This window comes from Neopsephotus bourkii, unplaced genomic scaffold (genome assembly GCF_033783945.1).
Source record: "Neopsephotus bourkii isolate Nb327-2 ecotype Australia unplaced genomic scaffold, CSIRO-AGI_Nbou_v1 NB_1027, whole genome shotgun sequence".
In the NCBI taxonomy this organism is placed as follows: Eukaryota; Metazoa; Chordata; class Aves; order Psittaciformes; family Psittacidae; genus Neopsephotus; species Neopsephotus bourkii.
The window spans coordinates 1739510-1764496 of record NW_026901516.1 but is presented as its reverse complement, the minus strand read 5'-3'; the positions used below and the strand labels follow the sequence as shown (position 1 = coordinate 1764496).

General features: G+C 41.1%; 2 protein-coding genes across 4 annotated transcripts in view; one reads left to right on the top strand and one right to left on the bottom strand.

Moving 5' to 3' along the window:
• OSBPL1A (oxysterol binding protein like 1A) overlaps positions 1 to 15727 on the top strand; it is a 76406-nt gene extending 60679 nt beyond the window's left edge. For 2 of the 3 annotated variants that reach the window (XM_061360519.1, XM_061360517.1), the window contains 10 exons: positions 1616 to 1713; positions 3127 to 3309; positions 3788 to 3895; positions 3986 to 4075; positions 4326 to 4452; positions 7561 to 7677; positions 8325 to 8448; positions 10870 to 10960; positions 11867 to 11890; positions 14548 to 15727. In XM_061360519.1, the coding sequence (XP_061216503.1) occupies positions 1616 to 1713; positions 3127 to 3309; positions 3788 to 3895; positions 3986 to 4075; positions 4326 to 4452; positions 7561 to 7677; positions 8325 to 8448; positions 10870 to 10960; positions 11867 to 11890; positions 14548 to 14650 (1065 nt within the window). In that variant the 3' untranslated portion in view covers positions 14651 to 15727. The remainder of the gene's footprint in view (positions 1 to 1615; positions 1714 to 3126; positions 3310 to 3787; positions 3896 to 3985; positions 4076 to 4325; positions 4453 to 7560; positions 7678 to 8324; positions 8449 to 10869; positions 10961 to 11866; positions 11891 to 14547) is intronic. The other variant, XM_061360518.1, reaches the window with a different exon arrangement.
• Positions 15728 to 22854: 7127 nt separating this feature from the next.
• TTC39C (tetratricopeptide repeat domain 39C) overlaps positions 22855 to 24987 on the bottom strand; it is a 34949-nt gene continuing 32816 nt past the window's right edge. Inside the window, exons 13-14 of the mRNA XM_061360530.1 lie at positions 24376 to 24414; positions 22855 to 23730 (exon numbers count right to left, since the gene is read on the bottom strand). Coding sequence (XP_061216514.1) covers positions 23641 to 23730; positions 24376 to 24414 — 129 coding nt within the window. The 3' untranslated portion in view covers positions 22855 to 23640. The remainder of the gene's footprint in view (positions 23731 to 24375; positions 24415 to 24987) is intronic.

Genomic DNA, 24987 nt, shown 5'->3' with positions numbered 1-24987 from the left:
CTTCTGAACCTTCAACACTATTCAGTACCCTCAAGGGGAAGAGAAGGTGTCTGGATCTGAAGGGAAAACAACAGGCAGCTACTCTAAGCCCTGCAACTGGCACAGCAGCTGAACAAAAGAAACAGCCCATGCCAGTATCAATTGCCTCTATACACAATAAGAAATAGGGGAAGCTGAAGTCAGCTGGTTTATTAAAGGAATAAGGAGGTACTTCTAAAAGGAGGCAGGCAGAAGTAGTGGACAAGGCAGACTGATTTGAAGCAGGGCCATCATGAGAATGGGAGGAGGGAGAGAGGTGGCCACTGACCTGGGAAGAGAAAGAGGAAGAATTCACAAATGATGATTTATAAACGATCTCTATCCATGAGTGAGCCACAAGATACATGAAAAGATTTCAGCTTCATCCTGGTCAGCACATTATCGCCTGGCTGCTCAGATGCTGGGATACCAGGGCCAGTAGCCTGGAATTGGAGGCTGAGGAAGTCAAACAGCTGGAATCTGTTTCCGGAGAAGAGGGCAGTGACGAGGTGTTCTGAAAAGTGGCACAAATCCTCAGCCTCTGGAGGTGACTCCTGTGAGGCATGAAGGAGATGCGTCCCTTCAAGGAAGATGTTTTATGTCACCCAGGCAAGTGGGCCACTATGCAGAAAGGTATCTAGTACCTGAAGGAATTAGCTGTGCTGGAGGTAATTTGTGATGACCTGCTCAACAAGCAGGTTACCCAAGAGTCCAGATGAAGTCAGGTGCATTCAAACCATGTGACCAGGACTGTCATGGTTTAACCTGGCAGACAATTAAGGTAGCTAAATGCCACACAGCTGCTTGCTTATTCCCACAAAATGGGAAGAGAATTTGGAAAAAGCAGTAAAATTTGTGGGCTGAGATAAAGACAGTTTAATAGAAAAGGAACAGAAAATGATGATAATAAAAGAATTAGAATATACAAGTTATAATACAGTTGCTCACCACCTGCCAGCCGGTGCCCAGCCAGTTCCTGAGCAGGGGTCCCTAGCCAGCTTTCCCTGCAGTTCGTATACTGAGCATGACACCATATGGTCTGGAATATCCCTGTGATCAGTGGGGACCAACTGTCCTGCCTATGTCCCCTCCCAACTTCTTGTGCACCCCCAGCCTGCTTGCTGGTGGGGTGGGGTGAGGAGCAGAAAATGACAGCCTTGGGTGACAGTGGTTTAGTGGGAGATGTCCCTGCCCATGGCAGGGGGGTTGGAACTTGATGATCTTAAGGTACTTTCCAACCCTAACTATTCTGTGATTCTATTCTATGACTTGACTCAGTTCTAAGTGCTGCTCAGCAGTAACTGAACATCAGTGTTACCAACTTTATTCTCCTCCTAAATCCAAAACGCAGTGCTGTACCAGCTACTAGGACGAAAATTATTCTATCCCAACCGAAACCAGGATGCTTATCTAGGAAAATGTTTTGCTTTTCCTAAAAATTGGGGGTTTTTTAGCCTTTTGATGAAAACTGTTTACTCCCCTGCCTTGCAAACAGAACTTTGCTAAGCTATTGTGAAAAATTCATTCTGTAATACCATGACTGTGGTTGGTAAAGACTAAGATACAGGAGATTAACTGTGTGCTCTCTTCTGAATAGTGTGTTGCTGCATTTGCTGTGTCTGCTGTGGCCTCGCAGTGGGAACGTACAGGGAAGCCGTTCAACCCATTGCTTGGAGAGACATATGAATTGATCAGGTAAAAAAAAGAAGATGCACTGAAGAGTTTCGATGTACCTGATGTCTTATTAGATATGTCAGGTGGCTTGCAGAATGTACTTTAGCTTGCAGGATTCCCTCCATTCTCCTAGTAGCTGCTGGAGTTGCTTTTATTACACATTGGTGGTCACCAATACACCTTCTAATGGAGGTAGACTACTTAACTCTTCGACTCATATCTGGCAAATAAAAGGAGTGTGACCAGTAGGTCGAAGGAGGTGATCCTGCCCCTTTATTCTGCTCTTGTGAGACCTCGCTTGGAGTATTGTGTGCAGTTCTGGTGTCCTCAGCATAAAAAAGACATGGAACTGTTGGAACAAGTCCAGAGGAGGGCCACGAGAATGATCAGGGGATTGGAGCACCTCCTGTACGAAGATAGGCTGAGAAAGGTGGGGCTGTTCAGCCTGGAGAAGAGAAGGCTGCGTGGAGACCTCATAGCAGCCTTCCAGTATCTGAAGGGGGCCTATAGGGATGCTGGGGAGGGACTCTTCATTAGGGACTGTAGTGATAGGACAAGGGGTAATGGGTTAAAACTTAAACAGGGGAAGTTTAGGTTGGATATAAGGAAGAAATTCTTTCCTGTTAGGGTGGTGAGGCACTGGAATGGGTTGCCCAGGGAGGCTGTGAATGCTCCATCCCTGGCGGTGTTCAAGGCCAGGTTGGACAAGGGCTTGGGTGATATGGTTTAGAGCGAGGTGTCCCTGCCCATGGCAGGGGGGTTGGAACTTGATGATCTTAAGGTCCTTTCCAACCCTAACTATTCTATGATTCTAAATGAAATTTGTCAGGCTTAAAAGCAAGTTTTATTTAATAAGATGATTTTTTTTTCTCTGAAACTGTCCGGTCAAAAAGATGAGTGGTTCATAAAGAAGGTGTTACAATTGTAATATTCATTATATGAGTGCCCAGAATACAAATAGGCAATTTTAGTCTATTAATGTGCAGGCGCACTTAAGGTAAATTTTTTTCTCTCAGGTAAGGTTTTACCCTATGTTTGTGTGAAAGTTTAAGAGGTCACTATCAAAAGTAAACATGGTGGCTGATCGGATTTAGTAATCCTTATTACCTTTTTACATTAGCATAGAACCACAGAATGGTTTGGGTTGGAAGGAACCTCAAGGATCATCCAGTTCCAATATTCCTGCCATGAGCAGGAACACCTTCCACTAGACCATGTTGCTCAAAGCCTCGTCCAGTCTGTCTTCAGTTATTTAGAATGCGGATGTTCTGTGTATTAGTTGATCTTTTTGTTTTATCGTAGGGTTGTAACTAAGCCTTGAACTGAGTACAACTATGCATGGGCCCAGCCATCTGTTTCACCATGGGGAAAACAGCTGCAACTTCACTACACTGATTACATAGATCTGTGCTTTTGGTTATCTTTATTTTGCAGAGATGATCTTGGATTTAGACTTCTCTCAGAGCAAGTTAGCCATCATCCACCAATCAGTGCTTTCTATGCTGAAGGTTTAAATAATGATTTTGTGTTTCATGGATCAATTTATCCTAAACTCAAATTCTGGGGCAAGAGCGTGGAAGCAGAACCAAAAGGCACAATGACTTTGGAGCTTCTTGAGTAAGTTGATAAGTAATAATTGCAGAGGCACAGTGGCCACATTCATGATGATTAGTGTGCATTAGAATCTCATGAACTTGTTTAACACCCACATACTAATGTTTGATGGCATATCACTTTGCGGGGAGGAGTGTATGAGAAGATGAAAAGAACTGCCATCATGTTTCCTAACCACGTAGTGATAGTAGTAGTAGTTTGGGCTTGTGTCTGTATGTTCTGCAGATTCTTGGACATCACTACTACTAAGACTAACATGCTTGAGTCCTGTTTGTCATTCAGTGCTAGCAGTGACTGCACTGAAGTGGCTGTTTTAAGGAACTGATAAAATCTGTAGCAATAGGATAATAAATTTATTGGGTTTCCTGACTTACTACCACGTCTGTTTCAAGACTTGGTGCAATTTAGAGATGATGGCTGGTTGCAAGAGCAACATCCAGTACAACGATGCAGTATTTCAGTTTTTATTTCCCTTCTTTAGACACAATGAAGCCTACACATGGACAAATCCTACGTGCTGTGTGCATAACATTATTGTGGGCAAACTTTGGATTGAGCAGTATGGAAACGTAGAAATAACAAACCATAAGTAAGTTAAGAGCACAAGTGCTTTCACTTGCTATAAGTTGAAAAAGAAAAGTATTTGTAAGTAATTAATACCTTCTTGTTCTGCCTTCAGAACTGGTGAAAAATGTATACTGAGCTTTAAGCCCTGCGGCCTCTTTGGGAAGGAGTTGCACAAAGTTGAAGGCTATATTCAGGACAAAAGGTAACGGCTTCATTTCTAATAGGAAACAAATGGCTGTCCTCTGTTTCTGATGGGAGCCTTAGAACTGAATGCCTTTTAACGTAGTCTGTCAAAGGCATGAACCTGCAACAGCAAGGGTATGAGTTGGGGAACATCAATAATGGAGTTTTAGGAGTTGCTCTCAAAAGTTCTCCTTTCAGGTGTTTTTGCCTGAAATGATGAAATAAATCTCTTTAAGCTCCTTTGTAAACTTAGTCTTTTTTTTTAACAGTAAAAAGAAGCTTTGTGCGCTGTATGGGAAGTGGACTGAGTGTTTGTACAGTGTTGACCCAGCTACATTTGATGCTTACAAAAAACTTGACAAGAAAAATACAGAAGAGAAGAAAAGCAGTAAACAGGTATTACTCACATAAAGCATCTCAAAAGCAGAAGGCAGCTAAAATAAGTTTTAGTAGCATTTTAGAACATTAAGATTTATTTCACTTATCTTTCCTAGTAGGATACAAAATGTATTGGATGAGTACTATCATTAAGGGATGAAATACTTTCTTTTTCAAGGATTTGTATTTAAACTATCCAAACCATGGAGTGATCTAAATAGTGGCTGGTTCATTGCCAGCATCTTTCTCTCAAGTCGCATGGAGGAAATAGCATATCCATCAGTTGGACCATGGTTCTGATCATATGTGATAGCACTGATATTCTAATAGGAGGATTTTGACCTCTAGAGGCAGGGTAGACTAGTTTCTCATCTTGATAGAAGATCATATTGTACAGCTTTCAGAACAAATGCAGAAAATCCTTGTAAAAGAAAAGTAAACCCAAGCCTTCATTCTTAATTCCTCCAAATTTCTGGTCAGCAGTATGCTTTTTGTTTAAGGTGAATGGTGTACGTGATAAAATACAGCTTGATGAAGAATAACACTCACATAACACCTTTAAACGGGGATTGCTACGCTTTGACTGGAGCCAGATTTTTTTGTTGGTTTGGGTGTTGGTAGGTTTTTTTCTTAAGAAAAAAGAGAGAGAGAACTCTGAAAGCAATTGTTTCTGTGCAGGTTCAGATTGTTGATGTGCCTGAGACTGCACCAGTGCTTGTCATCAGGAGAGCACTAAAGCACTGGGGATTACTGCTTCTCTTCAAGTCTGACCCTGTGAGCTCTAGGGAGAAGGAGCAGAGAAAAACACACCCTGTGTCTTTGTTCAGCTACTGCTTTGCATTTCCCAACAATGCTTAAGACTATTACTTCAAAATGAAGCTCAAGCTGGAGTGTTGCTCTGACACCAGAAAAGCAGGCTTTTCTTACTCATTTAACAGAACTATTTCTGTGTAGAAAACTGAAAGCTTTGTAATGCACAGAAGTCAGGCAGTCTGCTGAATGTGTATTCTCACTGCCCCCTTGTGTTTGAGGAGTTGATATTGTTCATGGGTTTTGAGCATCTACGTGAGCCAAGTTTCATGGATCATGTCTGGACGTGGTTTGTCCCTTCACAGTAGTGAAAGATTCATTCAAGCATGAACGTACCTGGTCTTCAAAACTTCTCTTAGAATTTTCAGATGTATTTAGTTATATTCCAACTATTGTTCCATGCTGTATTGCTACAAATGAGGAATCGCTCCTGTTTCCCTTTAGGGGACCTGCTTCAATGTGAGTCCTTCTGCAAATTGCAGTGGATTTTCCCCTGAATCTCTCTTTTTTTTTTTTTTTTTAATAGGGATAAAATTTAAGGAAAAGTAATTTTGCAGGAAGCAAGGCAGACCCTCATGCATGCAGAAGTGACATTTTACCAACATCAGAAGAGTTATAGAGCTGGGGTTAGACCAGCATAATTCTGTTCTGAATAAACTAGAGCCTATTTTAAATCAAGATAAAGCACTTCGTGCAGTATTTCCAGTGCAAGTATATGGAAGAGCATCATGTAAAGCAACAGCGCCTGCTCTTGTTTACAGACACCAGAAGTCTTGCTTTGGTGCAGTCTGTTTCTACCCTCCTAGCAATATACTGAGAGCACATGAAGATCCACTTTTTAACAAACTCCTGTAATTCCTACGTTATGTATCCACCAGGGCACAAATGGCAGTGTCCATTGTAGGCTTTCTGTGGAAGTTGGTTTGGAGTTGAACAGTTTGGTATTTGAAGTGTCTTTGTTTTGATATAAGGATACCTTACTCGTCTGTTCTGCTTCAAATTCCTGACTTCTGCAGGATTGATTGGTGTCCTTTCAAGGACAGAATGTCAGATTGCAAGCACAGTTGAGATACAGTTGGCTAAAACCCTTATCTTCCTAATAGCTGAGGCACTGAACCTGGTCTGCATGTTCTGATTACTTTGCAAACTGTTCATTATTAAAAACACTGTATCCAAGTGCTCCACAGTGAAACAGAATCCTTAATTTTCTCAGAGGCATGACACATGAATCATCTCAGAGGACAGTTGGGTCTAGTTTGAGTACTGGATTTGTTTTGCACTAAAACATTGGTCTGTATTATCTGACGCAACCATCAGAAAGCAAAGCTTGTTAGCAGCAGGATTGAAGCTGTTGGCATGTAGCCAATGTATTTAAAGTATTAGTTGCCTTTAAGTTCAACCTTAATCTCCAGTGCTGGTTTTAATCCAGTTAGGTTTTAATCTCTTAAAACATGCTGCTGGTTTTAGCTGTGATAGTGACGCCAAGTTTTCTTGGTAGAGCCACGTTCAATGTCAAGCTGGCTTTAGTTCAGTATTGTCAGGTAGCTTGTATGGCAGAATTGGTGTCAGCAGCACTGGACCCCACCTACTTTTAAAGCTGCGCATAAAATGGGTCATGCTTTAGAACTAGTTCAGGTCACATCTACAGCAGTTGTTCTCTACTGTCCTAGTAACCCTGGGTGAAGTTTTTCCCTTTCTGGGAAAAGTATTTCACAGTGCTGTGGCTGCTGCTGCCTCAGGCTGTATGTCAGCCTTCATAGCATACCTTTCCCAGAAGTAGCTAATCTAGGATACTCATTTAATGTTTGCAGTTTGCCATTGTAATAGTGGAGTGGTGAATGGAAAGAAAGGTTCCTCTAAGCAAAGAGCACTAGTGTAGGGCTTTACTGTGTGCAAACTGAAGACAGCTTTTGCATCATGTGCCCATGTTTCTTTGATGTGGAAGGATGAGGAATTACTTCTGTTCTTAAACGTTAATGAAATGATAGCGGAGCTAAATACCAGGCATGGAAATGCTTGTGTTTGAGTAAACAGGGCATCTCTGTGGTAGAAAAAAATGACATTTCTTAAAGCTTGGAACATCCAGGTTATATATAAGAGATGTTGATGCAAGAAACTGTTGATAGTCTTCCACTAGGAGGGAACTGGGAGTATGTATACTATGTTAATGCTGCTATCCTTCTTGACAAGCATTTAGAAAAGTCTTTTGTGACTGAAATTACTTACTTTTGGTCAAGGAAGTTCCAGTGTTGGAATGAATGGGTCTAAATGGTTTATGATTCATATAACTCCTCCTCTTCTCTTTGCTGCTTTCAGGTGGGCAATACTGAGGAATCAGATGAGATGCCATTGCCAGATTCGGAGAGTGTGTATGTTATTCCTGGAAGTATTTTGCTGTGGAAGATAACTCCAAGACCCCCAAATTCAGCCCAGGTCAGCTATGCTTCTGCTCATTGAAAGTGTGTGCTGTCCTGTTATTCTCTGTCTTCAACACAAAGCAAACCCCTTTGTTATCTTTTAATTAACAAGTCTGGATTTGCCTGTTTATTGCAACAAACTTTCCCACTACAACCGTAACTCTATAATGTGGGGTTGGATGGACAGACATTTCCTAGGAGATGCTTGCAAAGCCTTCATAGCTTGAGTTGGTGTGTGCAGGGCTGTGGAGCTGGAGAGCCAGTGGGCAGAATGAAAGGGTATGTGTGCAATTGGAAAGACCAAGAATTGGAACACAGAAAGGTGCCTTCAGTGACTTTATCAAGGAGCAAATCTCTCTACAGAGATAGGGAAAATACCAGTAGGACTGGAAAAAGAAGATAAGAGAGAAATAGTGCACTGAGTAATTGGATGCCTGCCTGCTTAAACAGAACCACCGCAGATCACCTCACTCTGCCTGACAGTGCATTTTTCCCTGGTGTCTTGAGTGTTCCTATCTTAAGTGATTGAACAATAAAAAAAGCACCTAGCTGCTGTCTAAAAACATCATAAAAACTTAAACATAGTGAAATCTTTCTTATGTATTAAGACTAGTTGCCGGAGACATTGTATACTCACCTTTTATCTTTGTCTCTGAATTTCAGATGTATAATTTTACTAGCTTTGCTATGGCTTTGAATGAGCTGGACAAAGAAATGGAGAGTATCATCCCCAAAACTGACTGCCGGCTACGACCAGATATCAGAGCCATGGAAAATGGAGAAATAGGTAACTTCAATTACTGGCAAAGGTGTTTGTTGGGTTTTTTTTGTCAAAAGTGAGGGACAATAAAAAAGTAAATTCCACATTCAGGTTTTTAGATAAATTGTGAATAAGTAGGTACCCATAAAGATATATCCCTCCATGCTGCAGACAGTAGCTCTTTAATACAATACAGCCTTCTGCAGGCTGTGGTATGCTTCTAGTGAAAGGTGTGTCACCCACTTCCACTGGGGCTTGCTTGGGATAATTTCCTTCATAGCTGCCCATATATGATGCTGTGTTTTAGACTGGTGACCAAAGTAGCGTTGATAACACATCAGTGTTTTGGTTATTGCTGAACAACGTGCACAGTGTTAAAGCCACCTCTGTTTCTGGAGTTGACAAGAGGCTGGCAGGGGACACAGCCAGGACAGCTGATCCAAACTGACTGTATTCCATGCCATGTAACATCATGCTCAGCAATAAATTGTGTATGTCAGGGGAAGTAGCTGTGGCTTGGATACTGGCTGCATATACCGTTCTGCTGGGGGAAGGTAGTAAGTGGTAGTCTTTGCATCACTTCCATCTTTTTTTTTTGTTTTCTTTCACTTATTAAACTGTCTTTATGTCGACCTCTGAGGTTTTTTGGGTTTTTCTGCTTTTGCTCCTTGATTCTCTCCCTTAACCCATTGGGGTGAATGGGAGTGAATAAGTGGCTTATGGGCACTTAGTTGCTGGACAGGAACCCACCACATCCCCTGCTTATGTTCTTCCATATAAGCAAGAATCTTAAACTTCATGATGCTATGCTTTGTATTTAACTTTAGGCCATCTGCTTCCAAACACTGCTTGTCTATGCTCCATAGTAAGCCCTGTAATTAGAAACTAGTCTGAGGACACAAACTGAGCATCAAAAAACAGCATTTGTGAACTTGTCAGTTTTCTGTTTCCATAAGCCTGATGCAAAAGGAGTATTTTGATGTGCCAGTTCTGAGAAATGCACTCAAACTGTTTTAAACGAATGTGTAAAACCAAAAAATACACTTGATGCAAAATTATTCTTCACTGAGAGTTGAACATTTTTGTTGTTTTAGAACAGTGAATTAGAAATACATTATGAAGCTTTCAGTGAGTAGAAATAGTGTGCTTTTTAGAAATGTCATGGAGGCTGTTACTGTAGATACCATAGAATGAAAAGTGTCTTTTAGTCTTCTGGCATTTGGTTCGTCTGGCCCTCTTTGCTTCTTTTTCTTTGTCATTTTGCATATTAAAGCGGGGGGCTCAGCTTTGTAGATTAAAAGCATTGGGGCTCTTGCTTTCTCTGGATTGCTAAGTGATTGGGCTAAGTCAGGAAACCTCTGATTCAGTTTCAGCTGTGTAGTAGGGCAATGGCTGTGACTGCTTCCAGTAAACAGTCTGAGATCTGGCTATGAAAAAAAACAGTGACACAGGCATAATGCGGTACAGCTGAACTGTGCAGTTTTTTCTCAGAAGCTGAAACCCCTCTCTTTGAGGCTCTAAAACGGCAGATCAGTGAATTCCCACAACCAGTCTCTCCTGCCTGTATGATTCTTTTGTGGCCATCACGATGGATGTACTTGGTTCAGACATCCCAGTCATTTGTCTAAACTTGAAGTGCAGAAACTATGCAGTTATCAACAGACCATATTCCTTAACTATACTAACAGCATAAAGTTTGTCTAGCAGATGGGCTGGTAATACATAGTATGTTACGAGCTGGCATGGTAATGGCGAATGTCTTCCAAAAATGAACTTCCAAACAGACTAGTTGTTTCTAAAATGTTAATGAAATGCTTTCTGAGGATTCAGAAAGGTAGGAAAGAGATCAGCCTTCACCTGATCTCCTTAGTATGATTCAAACTTTCTCACCATCCGTTCTGCCAAACAGAAGCAACTGTTCTGCTTGTATAGGACCACGAGCTGTGCTACCTTAGTGTGTTAAAAACTGAAGGATTCTGCAGAGTGACAGTTCTTTGTGGCTTGGAAATGAATGTTCCAACCCCTTGTTGATCAGGAACTAGGCACTAGTAACAACTTATCCCAGACCTTAAAAGAAGCAGATGGCCAGGCTTCTGAAATAAATCCAGCGTATCTTAACCAGTTTCCCTACTGAAAGAAATCGTAGGTATGCCACCTCCCCTAGCTCACATTTGGTGTCACATAAACACGTTTTGAGGGCCCTCAGGTGGTGGACAAACGTGTATTTAGCAGTCTTAAAGTCTGGAATTTCATTGGCTGATCTTCTGCCGCAGTTGGCCTGACTTTGCTCTTAGACAACCAGAAGCATTTCTGTGTTTTAAATGGACAATGTTTACTGCTTCCTTTATTTGCTGGTCAGATGGTAATGTCCATCTTATATTATGCTTTATCTTATATTATGCTTTAATGTCTTCTGTATTTTTACTTGTGTGTTCTTATTATTTCAAGACCTAGCTAGTGAAGAAAAGAAGAGGCTAGAAGAAAAGCAAAGGACTGCCCGCAAAAATCGTTCAAAGTCAGAGGAAGACTGGAAAACGAGGTTAGTGTGTGCTTGCCTCTGTGTGTGTGTGTGAAGTTATGTGAAGGCTCTGAACATTCAGGTTAACTGCCAGTCCATGCTGGTGATGTGCAGTGCTGTGTCAGCATGAAGAGCTGACATCATGAGGTTTGGTAGTGCCACTGTTCTATTTGCAGACTTGGTCCCTGCAGGCTGTAGTGCTTCCAGAGAGAATTGCCAGGTTTGGTCTCACTCCTTTCCCTCTCGCTGTTTGCACACACCCATGTTCAAATTCAAATTGTGCTGTCTTATCTGAGCACCTCTTGGTTCTGACAGGAAGAGGTGTTGCCACCAATAGCTGCTTGTAAGGACTGTTGTTGCTGATTAATTTATAATCACCTCAAATTTGCATGCTTGGCCAAAGAGAGGAGGAAATGCTTCCTCCAGTGAACTTGATACCTTATTGCCCATGACTTCTCAGATCGGCTGCTTTGTGCTGGCAATACTGTATTCCCACTGCATATAGTTACTCTCAAAACTAGTGAAATGACTGTATCACCGAACTATCAAAATTGTGGTCTTCTTTCTGAAAGGGTTACTAACTGCTAAAGTTAGAAGAGCTAAGGGAAACCTTAGCTTACAAGGATGTTTGTTTGCTTTTTTACTACAAGATGAGAGGGCTCATTTGGGAACCCTTACACACATGCTAAGTAGAAACTGAGCATGACCAAATGAGTCTAGTTTGACCAGACAAGGTCTATTTAAAAGAATAGTTATAAATTGGTGGTTTCTCCACAGGAAAAAATGGTAGGGCTAAAGTCTCTGAAAGTAAGCAAGCTTCGTCTTTTCTCTATTAACTAGCTATTAATATACCCAGACACTGTGGATTAAATATTTAAAATGCCTGTTTATAACTATAAATCACTTTTTTCTTTTTTTCAAATGAAGTCACCCATCATCCCAGAGTCCCAGGTTTGGACATGTCTGCCTTTGTCTTTTTCCTGTGCCTGCTCTCCTGAAGTGTTTGGGTTTGTTTGCCCTGAGACTGGTGGAAAATAACATCTTTGTAATGCTTCCAAGTAAACATGTTAAGTGCTGGACAGTCTTGCACCTCCTGCTTCCTTTCCTGAATTCAGAGTGCTTGTAGCTCTCACCAAGTGTTTTCCAAGCAAGGGCTAGTCATATTCTGTTCTTCCAGGTGCCTAATGTAGCTTAAGGTATAGCCCAAAGCACCTGAAGTTGCTATGGGAAATTGGGGAATTCCCAGGGGGCAAGGCAGAGCAGTGGTTTTCAAGGTATATAATTAGTGCAGAAACCATTCACAAGGTTCTTCAGTTGCTGTTGTGGAGGTACCATAGACCTGCTCAGCACTGGTCTTGCAAAATTGTTTTCTAGGATCTTTCTTTCTAAAGCTTTGGCAGAAAATTCCTAGTCTCTGATCTCTTCAGTTTGGAATGCCAGGTGTGACTCCCCCAAAGGATGAACATAAATCCCGTAAAGGAAGCATTGTGCTTAAGGGGTGGGAAAATGCATACTGTGAAGGAGAATTCTCCTATTCCCAGTTCAACTGTAAGTCTTACCTGCAGTGTAATATAAACTCTGGTGTGAACTAGGGCAGTTTCCTTGCCTTAGAAAAGCCAGCTTAACTCTGGCTAGTAGAGTTCCTTCCTTGTAGGACAGCTCTCCAAAGTGCCTAGTGATTTTCCTTAAATTATTTTGAATCCATTTAGAAGGGGGGGTCTTGGTGTTTCTAAAGAAGTGATTCTCATTGAACACTGAATGCTTTAGAGGCTGACCAGTAGTCTCAAGTCTTGAGTAGAAGACCAGTTCTGAAACTAGATTATCTGATTGGTCTGGGTCTCCTATGTCTCTCAGACTTGGTTCTTCCTTTTGCTTTGCCCCATTCTATTGGAGTAGGTGAGTGCTGGAGGGGCACATTGACCTGACAAGTGTTGAAGACACACTAGGTATTGGGTGGTAGAATGAATTCTTTAATCTGAGAGATGAGGTAACTTACATCCTTGCCTCCCAGCAAATGCTTGGGTTTGTGCTCTGGTGTGAGCTGCTGCTACCTGTGATCTAGACGTATGCACACACTTTGGAATAGCTGACTGCATGGAGATGATGCAGCAGTTAACTATGGACAGTACTGGGGTGAATGACTTCTTTTGACTTCAGTTCACTTAACCAGGACAGGCGCAGAACTGCTGAAGTGTGCTGCAACTGTTCAGTTCACTACCATGAAGATGGTACACGGCATTTCTTGTGATACACATCTCAAGTCTTTTGAGCCAAGCAAGACTTCCCTGTTAGCTGCCCTGCTTTGTAACATAACTGCAATACTGGTGGCCTTTACACTTGTTGCTTCTTTAAGAGATCAAGTCATATTTTGTCCAAATGTGCTTTAATTTCTCTTCTGAAACCTTATGGTACCCTGGAAGGGATGAGTTAAAATGGGCTGCCTTGCACATACATGATTTGAGTGTGTTTGCTGCAGTGAGGGGGTATGAAGGAAGTACTGGCTTTTGTGGCCAGTGAGGAGGTGAAAGGAAGCTGTGGAGGCTGTTAACCACAGAAACAGCTTCTAGCAAGCCGACTTGTGCCAGAAATGCAGCTTAACAAAATACAGCAAGAAGTTAAAATGTTGGAGGTCTGGTACTGTGCAGTGTGTGCTGTTGAGGCAGAAGCTTGAGTAACTGGGCTGCAACAGAAAGTGGTGTTCAGTAAGAGCTGCAGGAGCGCCAGAAACAGTGTAGGAGAGGAGGAAGAAGAACAAACTTCTGGGCCATGATGACTTGACAGGGTCATTACTCCCTACTGGGGGATACTTGCCAGTAGTGTGGCCTTGTAAGTGAACCTTATTTTACAGATAGTCCTCCACAGCAAAAGTCTTTACACACATGCAAGTGTCATTTGTGCACCTCTGTATTAGGCAAGAGGAGAGAGCGGAGGAAAAAAAGAAGAAAGAAGGTGCTAAACTTCAGTACTTCTACCCACAACCCTCTTAGCAAGTGCTTGCAAGTAACTTCCTACAAATGGAACCAGCTTTCTGGGCATTCAGATCAGGCTCCCAGCACTAATGGTGTAATGCAACCCAGTGATGTTACAATAAGCTGTTCCTGCAGCCTGTGGGTGATACTTCACCTGCACTAAGGGTAACAAGCACACTTGTTCCGAGTGAAGTGCATTGCAAAACAAGGCTGTAAAAAACAAGGGGGAGTCTAGATCCCTGAGAAATAATGTTTTCCTGTTTTCAGGACTGCAGTGCTTGTGGTGTTCACATGTCTTGCAAAAACTGTTACTGCTTATGCATGCCAAAATGATTGTTCACAACTGCTTTGAAGTAAAACTGTACCTGCCTTTTATATGTGATAGGCCGGGCTGCTCGGAGTGCCGAAATACTGGTGTCAGTAATTCTACCTGGGAGGCATTTTAAGCTGTGTGGTGGTGAATGGGGAGATCCACCCACTGAAGATGACTTTAAATTCACTTATAAATTTCAATGCAAGAGAGCTCCTGTAATGACAATTCCTTTGAACAATAAACTGCTGAAGATGCAGCAAAGCAGTTCTGAACTTTTATAAGTGGGTGTTAATAACTTCACTTACATGCTCTGTGTTTCCTTGCAGGTGGTTCCACCAAGGTCCCAATCCCTACACTGGTGCACAGGACTGGCTCTACTCTGGCAACTACTGGGACAGAAACTACTTTAACTTGCCTGATATTTATTAAAATGCAATAAGGAGCCTGTGACTGATACAAATAAGTCTTAATCTGTTTTAATGTTTTCCCTTGTTTTACTTATCTCCTGAAAAAAACTGACAAGTTATCGAGAAGATTATTAAGCATCTCTCCACAGTAAATATACTGGTACATGATCTGCAGTCCCATAGGTAGGGGAATAATTTTTCTGGCTGATAGTGGGTCCTGCGTGGACAGAGTCACCACGGTTTCAAGCTGCCCTGTTTGCCGAATACACCTATATTAGGTTGTGGTGTATGAGGAGTAGAACACCTTCGGCTGTTCTGTGAATACCTTCTTTTGTAGAGAACATTGGCACAAGTAAAACTGGTTTTATTTATTGTGACATGGGAATGCTTAAAAGCACACAGAGGAACTGCACTATTCTGTTCTTAGGTGAAGAAGGAAGTGTCACTTTTGTAAAGATGTAATTTTTCATAAAGTTGACTTTTCTTTTACTAAAGTAACTCCCTTAATCCTGAGCTCTGGTCAGAGATTCCAGAAGCATTCTGGTCTCTGGAGCATTAATGCAGTTGTTTAAGCTGGTAGCATTACTCAGAGGTATTTATTCAATGTTTTGTGCAGTGTGTTCTGAATTTTGCTCTCCTGTTTTGCTACCAACCTTATGGTTTAAGGAATAAAGAGCCATTCAAGTATCTACAGATTTGATTTGAACTGCACACTAGCGACAGGTTTGAAATGAATCTGTTTCATGCACTAAAAGTTCTGGTGGCCAGCACCACTGTATAAAGACAAGAACCTCATCAGTCCAGACAGTGGAACGTGGTGGGGAGGGACAGGACCTGTGTCTACTGTGCAAACTCCCTGCGAGGAAGTCTTGTGCATTTCAAAGGTAGTACAGCACCTCAGTGAGGCCTCCTGTGCACAGCTGCTTTACCCCTTTTCAGTGGGGTGCATTCTATCTTAGCATGTAAGTTTATATTGAACTGTGTACAGAGCTTCTAGAGGGCAAGCTGCTCTTTGTACAATATTTTAACTGCTGCCTGGAGGTTAGTGTTAATTGAATAATTTAATTGCTGGTAAATAAAGGCTTCAAAATTTCTTGCACCCAGTCTGAAGTGAGTGGTGTTTTGACAGTGCTGACGCTTTCTGAGCAAGCCTACTCCAAAAGTGCTTGCAATGAAGTTGCAGAGTTAGGTGGGGATGGGGATGGTTGGGAAACCAAGAGCATCCTCCTTGAACATGCAGGCTGCAGCTCTTGGTTTGATGGTGGACTGCTGAAACTGTTAATGAGGCAGGGAGCTGCTTTCTATTTTTAGGCTATCCACTACTAGGATTACCCAGGTAGTGATGCTGAGACATATCTGCATAGATAAGGGAAAGCCTTTTCTTTGGCAGCCTTTCGTGTGAGGGCCCAGTTCTCACAGTGACCCATTATCTCTGAGGCTTATACATACAGTGAAGAACCTGTGCCACTGCTGCGAAATTCACACAAAGTTAACCTTCAGGATGTGCCGTGCTAGGAGAGTATAAAATGAATGAGAATGCTATGCCAGTTGCTGGCTTTATTGGAGCATTTGCATGATGCATTACAGTGTCGACTCCATTGTTCCTGAAGTCCAAACAGCCTGTTTAAAAGAATAACATGGAGTTAGTGCCCACAGGAGGGCAGGAGTTCTAGCCAAAACACTTGGAACAGATGTCAGCAAGATCCAACACATGTGCACTGGAGCCAAGCAAATCGTATTGGAACAGTAGATTCTTAGAAGTCATCTCTACCCTGCATTGTACTGACACAGGTGCTTCCCTTTTACTGACCACTGATGAAGCTGTAGAGCTGGAAGCCGAAGATGACACAAAGAGCCACACTTTCTTACCTGACAAGGCATAAGCTTGCTCGGAAGATTCCACTTGTGCTGTAGGTTCCATTCTCTTAGAATGGCACAATAAATCACCTGCAGATGGACCTACGGTTGTAGCACTTGAGCCCTGCATGTAATTGCTGCTCACTCTTTAACAGAAGAGATCTACAGAGGGAACAGTTATTTTCTATAGAAACTGCTCTACATAAGGTGGAACCTCTGCATCCAGCATCAGCTAAACATCCCAACATAGTGATACAACCTCAGTGGCTGAGATAACCTCAGCTTTGCTGCAGGAAGGCACAGCCTATGGTGGATTGTTAGGAGCAAGTGACCATGGTGGTTCTTCTCACCTTAATTCACATCATCTGCTGCATCAGCAGCACCTTCTACTAGAGTTAATGCATTCTCTGAGGTCTGAGAGCCTTCACAAACCATCTGCAGACTGGTTGCCACATGCCTCACATAATAAAAAGAATTGCTGCTATCTAGGACATGGGCAGCGAGCTGCATAGGCTCAGCAGGGATGTACACCAACCCATTCAGGTTCCTCGGGGGATGAAGCCCCATCAGATCCAGGGTGGCATTTGCTTTCTGCAATGGAACTGTCAATTGACAGGTGTCGAGTTTGTTGGAGCTGTATTAAGTACCATGTTTTTCAAGGAGCTGGTCTGCCTCTGTCAACCTGTCAGTGCACTTGCCTTTTTGCTTGGGCTCCGCAGAAAGCAAAATACCTGTGTAGTCTGATGTCTTCTCTTCCAGTTCCCTCTGCAGTGGGAGTGACAGCAAACTAGGGAACCACAATGTGAATTCTAAACCCATGCCCTGAGTTCACTTTTTTAAAGACAAACCCCACCAAAGCACGCTGTGGTAAGTGTAATGTGCTCAGTCTTGGATTACTTGACGCGACCCAACACTGTAGCGTGCAGAACGGCTGAGTGACTGACGTGACAGACTGCAAAATACACCTGAGAAGTGATGTTCCATGGTGACCTCTTCCAGAAGCTCAGAACAAACAGCTAGGGACTGTAACCTCTTCAGCCACAGCAGCATGTGAAAAGAGTAACAAGAGTATTCCTTATCTGTTCATACTGCAGAACTTCATGGCTGCAAGGGCAAAACCTGAAACAAACCTCAACAGCCCCAGGAACAGCATCTGCTTTCCAGTTCACGTTTTCAGTGGATACACACAAGATTGGTTTCTGTTCCAGTAGAACAACCCCCAAAAAAGTAACTGCGTAATGCTGTACCTTCAAGGCTACCACTAAATACATTTATGACAATCACAAAGGCAGGAAGACTGTAGTGGCAAGCTGTGATCAGAGAAGTCTGCTGTGGGATAAAAACTTACTCCTCAACAGTGCTACAGTCTTTATCAAAGTTGTAAAACCATCATCTACCTACCTGATGTTGCATTGCTGGATGTCTGCACCTATAAAAATCCCCAGGCGAATTCCAGCAGCACTGAAGATTTAAGATTCAACTGCTGCTAAAGTATTCAGACTATCTACAAGAACTTTAATAAGTAACATATCTGCAAGAGGTCATTCAAAATTAGCAGAGTATTTTTATCACTTTCAATCTGGTTCACTGGAAAGTATGTTAATGGTAAACTTACCACAAAACACTTCTTCCATAGAAGAATCCTTAGAAAGCAATTTCTCATTAAGAAAACTTCCCACATGACAGCTCATCAGTCCTGGAGAGTGACAATGCAGACCATAATATTATAAAAGTTAGATATGAATATGCTATGGACTTAAGAAATCAGTAAGAATAGCTTTCCTACCGAAAGAATAATATATACTTCAAGAATATATATGAGGACTAGAAAATATGTCACTTCTGAGGTTGTGACAGTAACCTGAAGTGTAGATTTCTGTATGGAAAATGTATGGAAGCAACAGGACTTCATAAAGCCATTTAACATACCTGGGTATGGAGGCAGTTACTTTGAGACCATCCTCAATGAATACAGATGTAGAAGGTAACTTGTAAATTTGCTTCTGCTGAAGACTGTCAAAAGTCTAGGTCTGCAAAGCTTTGCACAGCAAAAGCCTCCAAGATGTTTAAGTACAGATGTCATAAACCACAGAAAAAGTTATTATCACAGGTAACAGAGGTATGAACCTATTTAATGAAATATTTAAACAGGCTTCAGCCACAAAACTGTCTGTCAAACTTAAGATTATCAGGAAAAACACATCTGGTCCCAAACTGAAGAGCCAGTCAGCCTAAGAACAGTTTGCCCAACTGTAGGCTGTCACATTGTCCTACCATGCTTTGCCCCACCTGCAGAAGTAATGGCTTCCAGGCAACATTAGAGTCTTAGAAACTTTGGACAGAAATTCAGCAAATCAAAGTCCCAAATAAGCCAAAATCAGGCTCAGATCATTCATTAACTCTTCATTCGATAGTTCACAACAGGTTAATGAACCACACTGCTTGGTGACACATGGGGCATGCTCAGTTTTTAACTTGGAATCTCTTTCAAAGCTTCAGATAAATAGGCAGGAGAAGAGGACTTGCACTGTTCACAAGCATCATCTTTGTTTCTACCTGCCAGAGACTGCAGTGGAATTCTAAGTGGGAGTTTGCATTCATATACCAAAAAATCTCCATGAAAAAATTCCTGCTTTTCATACCAAAGGTACAAAATAACGTTTTTTAAAGTGTCTTTATGTGTTTCTATCTTTGTCAGTACAAAGTCGAGGCCTTTGCTACAAGTGGGGAAGAGTGTATGTCCCAGTAGTACAATTACCTTTTCAATACAGTAAACATAATTCTTTTAGTGAAAGACTGGGAGGCATTTGTTATGTAAATGGTTTTGCTCTGTGAAGCCTGACAATCTCTCTCTCCTTCTTCCCCTCTTACACATTCAACTCAAACGCTTTTTTCCCTTAGCCTCTTCACCTGGGAGCCCTTCTGGGCATCTCCTATAAGTAAGCACAACTTGCCAAAAAAAGACTGAAAACCGCCAAAGACGAGTCAGTCCTGCTGAGCTGAACAGATTACCTGATGGGGAAAAGTCACACTAAAGAGAAACAGTGTTCTGGAAAAAGCAGCAATGAAAAAGTCAGGGGTAACAGTAAGACAACTGTACATGAACTCCCTGTGGCTGAAACACACTGGTGGGTAGAAGAGAGAGGCTAAATAGCCTCATGAAAATCTTTGGTGACTGCGCAAAGATTCTGAGCAGAAGCAAGGAGGCAAGATTCAGCTCTAATATGAAAAGGTAATTGTACTACTGGGACATACACTCTTCCCTGGGTCCAGTTTGGGGGCCCTAACATACATTAAAAAAAGTGGTCAAAACTAGAAATAATTCAGTATTTAATGCTGGAAAGCCTGTCTCAAGCTGGATTTCCTACTGGCTCAAAAGAAACAGTACTTTTGGTTCCTTTACTACTACTTGTTTGGGATTGCACAATTTTCCATGAAAGCGACTGCTGCCACTGTTACTATTTTGTAATAAAGAGCGGAAAGGGAATTCTGAGAGTTGTTTATGGGCTCCGCTGCTTTGACTCCACTGGGAGGTTCAACTGGACCTTCAGAACACCATGCATAACCCTGCACCAGCCTAACACTTGCTCCCATTCAAACCTCAGTTACACAGCAATTTTTAAACACTAGTAGGATCAGTTGTTGGAAAGACAATCACATAACTGTAAATTGAAAAGCAAATCAATACAACATTTGGGGTATTTTATTTAAGAACAAAGCGTAAGTATATTATGAAACAAGCATTTGAAGTCAGAAGAAATTAAAGTGCTTGCTTTAGAGTAAATCAGGAACGTTTTTCAAAGGTGTAGGAATACAACAAATACAATTGTGTGTGGTTCTTTAATGAAGAACAAGTAAATTTGATGTCTTAAAAACACACCCTAAATCTTGTTCACTCTATGGCTGATCTCAACATGACACATGTAACTCACTTTCTAAACCAGGAGACTACAACTATACTGGAAGAACAAATGCTGAGGTAATTGCTGACTAGAAAACTTTGTTACAGAGTCACTTGACATCACGGTTTTCCCAATGCTTGCTATCATTTTGTTCAGGAGGCCACCAATTAAGAGACAAATTTGAGGAGCGAGGGAACAGAACTCATGTCCATGTTTCTTTTCGTTTTACCCAGAAATATAAAAGTGCAAGTTCTGTAAATTAACAACATTTACAGTACATCACATTAAATATGTCACCTTGTGACATCTAAAAATGCTAGTTATTTGAAATGAGTCATACTGAGATAAAAACTGCATCGACATCAACAAAAACACCTGACCCAGTAAAGATATTAGCTAGATGCATATTCCATTATTGCTATTAGACCATGCCTCCGAGTTCCAAAGTATAAAACCGTAGCAGGTTACACAAAATACTGTTGGAGTTTCTCTCATCACAGGCACAATCTAACATATAAAATAAATGTTGACATTTACAATGTAGGAGATGCTCCTACAAGGGGAAGGGGAAAAAAAGAAATACAGAACCAGTTCTATTTCAGTGATGATTCGCTAAAACCACAGAAAAGCTGCAATTTGCACAGAGTTAAACTGTTGTATGACTATGTAGTGTCTTTACATACCCACTTTTGGCCTGGTGAGAACAGAAGGCCTTTTAGTACATCTACTACAACTTGCTAGCTACCTCTGAGTATGCAGACCTTAGATATCCCAACACAAGTCACATGCAGGTGCTTTGTGTCCTGAACAGCCTAAACTCACATTATACTTAAGCAGTGCATTTAAAAGGAATTTTGTCTGTAGCTATATCCTTTCTAACTGTGTCTCTGCAAAACATTAAAAGTCAGATAGGACAAAATAAGATTTCAAGTACATTAAAGCCCATTTTTAAAATCATTACTGAATTCTAAGTAGTCACTATATATACACAATATATTGTTTTCTAGTCAGTACTTATTTGGATTGACCAAATAAGGTTGAACACTCACTTATGACTCAGTATTACTGTCAAAGTTGAATAAAAAAAACCCAGTGCACCATCTGTAGCACATCTAGATTATAGAAAAATAAAACTGCTTTTGTAAGAGTTAAGAGACTCTCCTCTCCTTCCAGAACTGTAACAGAAGCATTTAACTGCTCTAGGAATGCCTTTCATAGCAGGAACTGTGTATTTCTAGAGAAAAATAGAAGTGTCTCAACCATTTCATCCGGCCCACCAAATAGGATATTTCTTTTCTCCTCCATATCAGTCTTGCTTTAGATGCAACGTCAAAAGCAAATCAATGAAGGTTAGGTGTGGGCAAGGTCTAAAACTTTGGCAACATACTTTACAAAAAGGGAAAAAGAAAAAAGTTTAAGCTAAGGAATTGTTTAAGGCAACCTGACCAAAGTAAATATAAGGCTTCTGGATAACTACTTTTAAGAATATCTGTATCTTTGCAAAAGAACATAATTCTACTAACTTTCTGGTCAGATTTCCATTCATAAGCTTCTTTAAAAAAATATTTACCTTCCTAGAACATGATATTAACTGAATAAAAACATAAGGAGATACTACATACTACAGACAAAGGTAAAAAGAAAAAAGCTACAAATGAGCACACAGATGGCCAAGCATTAAGAATTAAATGGTCATGATAAAAGATCCAAGCTCTCTGAGGTATTTCAGTATCTTAACACCACATGTTTGGAACACCACAGGTCTACCACACAGAGACCTCGTATTTTCTCATGAGACCCCACTTGGAGTACTATGTGCAGTTCTGGTGTCCTCAACATAAAAAGGACATGGAGCTGTTGGAACAAGTCCAGAGGAGGCCACGAGGATGATCAGGGGACTGGAGCATCTCCTGTATGAAGACAGCCTGAGAAAGTTGGGGCTGTTCAGCCTGGAGAAGAGAAGGCTGCATGGAGACCTCATAGAAGCCTTCCAGTATCTGAAGGGGGCCTATAGGGATGCTGGGGAGGGACTCTTCATTTAGGACTATAGTGATAGGACAAGGGGGAATGGGTTTAAACTTAAACAAGGGAAGTTCAGGTTAGATATAAGGAGGAAGTTCTTTACTGTGAGAGTGGTGAGGCACTGGAATGGGTTGTTCAAGGAAGTAGTAAATGCTCCATCCCTGGTTCAAGGCCAGGTTGGACAGAGCCTTGGGTGACATGGTTTAGTGTGAGGTGTCCCTGCCATGGCAGGGGGGCTGGACCTATATGATCTTAAGGTCTGGACCTAGATGATCTTAAGGTCCTTTCCAACTCTAACTATTCTATGATTTTATTATATTGTAGTATTGGTGTAACTATCAAAGTAGATTTGGGGGTTTGTGTTTTATTTGGGTTTTTTTGTACCTTTAAGACGTCACTGCTATAAAGATTCAGTAGCTTGAATGAAAAAGATGTAAAACTACTGTATCTGTCCCATATATTTTAATGCAATATTCAGAATATTAAAAGCATAAATAAGAACTGCCCATACCATAACTGCATGTCAAGCAAAGTAAGTATTTGGCTGGAATGTACCAGAAGCGAAGATCCTAAATATTAGCATCATTTATATCACAATTATGAGCTGGACTGGGAGGAAGGAATGAAGAATGGAAGGGGATGTGAAGTTTAAAATTCACAGATTAGTCCCCATGAAGTCACTGGCATAAGCCACTAAAATTTAGTAAGATCTGCTTTTTGTGGCTGAACAGTTTTTGTCCTTTTTTGTACTGGCTAACACTTGAGTTAAAAAACAAAGTGTTCTGACCATTCCCAACTTCAACTTTTATACCAATTATTTTTATTGTATTATTCTAATGAAACCAGAAGTGCTCCCCTTTCATTTTAAATTCATTTTAAAATTTACCTATTTTAAAAGGTAAAAATCGCACCTGCCAATATTGTTAAAATAAATTATGTGTGCTTATTTAGGCTAACCCACAATATTACAAGCAATTGCTTTCAGCTTGGTTTAAACAAAATAAAACCTGAAGAGTTAAAAACACAAGGTCACTTAACCTTCTTCCTGGTTGATTTACTTTTAGTTAAAATTGTCATGTTTTACCAAGCCATACCAACCCTGACCGTACTCGGAAAGTGTCTCTGGCACAAGTGGTTTGCAGAAGAAAAGCTGGTCTTCCCAACAGCTTTTTCTTCTGCTTCATCTTAAAGTGCAGAAACTGTGGGAAAGGATAACATGATTTCCGGTCCATCACTGTGGAACTACTTCCCTTAGAGAGGCTAAAGCTGCGTGTATGCGGACGTGCAATCTGTTCTCAAAGTCATAGCCAGTAAATTCCTCCTGGGGGGTGGGAAAAAAAGAAAAGCATGTAACTATTCATCTCCTCCACTGTCAGACATGAAGATAATTTTACTACTCATGCTTAAGAAGTCATGTTACAAGAGACTGAAGGAAAGAGGTGAACTGGTGACAGCATGTTGCCATTACCAAAAGCAACAGAATTATTACAGAAATTCCAAGTTGGTGAAGAGACCAGAAAGCTTCCATTTCCAACATGCTGTTTGGATCCCATGTACTTGAACAGCACCTACAAATCCAAAAGCTCTACAAAATCCCAACATGCCCAAGGCAGGAACCAGGTGGAAGAGACAAGGAGTGGAGAGTTGTCATTTTCAAACTTTCTGCAGCCAAATCTTAGTTGAAATACTTGGCAAGGTTCTAACACTCCAGGAGAGGTCACTAATGAGGGCTCTCCTGAGTGCCCTCATGTGCTTGTGACTGACCTAGAAATACGTACCTACACAACATACATAAATGTGTATTTTATACATTAACGTATATCTACATGATAGTGTTGTGTTGTAGATTATAGGTAAGGGACACCAACACTCAACATCCACACACCCTGCCCCAAACTCCCCAAAACACAATCTCCCAAATACACTCATCTCAGAAAGATACGTTTGAAAGTGTCTTAGTTTTTACCTTGGCTTGGAGAAGTAAGGTTTTGCCTCTTGGCACAGTCTACAAAAAGACAAACATTCCATTAGAAATGCATTGCAAATGTTACAGAATAGCTTAAGCATAAGGCCTGGTCAGTCTGGAATAGTATCTCTATCTTGAAAACAAGGTATTGAGCAAACAAAACCCTCTCAATCCTCTAATTCAGAAACTAGAAATACTAATGAAGCACCCAAGAAATGCAGTATTACATGATTTTAGTCTTCTACAGAAAATAAGACGATCAAAGCTTCAAATGCAAGTTACTACTGGTGATGGTGAGCCAGTAGTACAGATAAATGACTAACTACAGATAAAGGACTAACCAACCAATAAGTAGGTTTTGTTTCTTAACCAAATTTCAAGCCATTTCTTTAAAAAACAAGGATTTTGAGCATTAAAGTGCTTTAGAAGTCCCAATTTCAAGCTCTCATGGAAAAAAAAATATTTTTAGATTAATATTTCCTGCTGAAAAGCTCACATTTTATTTCTTCTCATATAATAACTTTTTATTCTAAGCCTTACAAATAAATAATCAGCTGCCTAACATGGGTCAAAAAATAGCTTCTTATTCAAATATATCCAAGTATAAACATA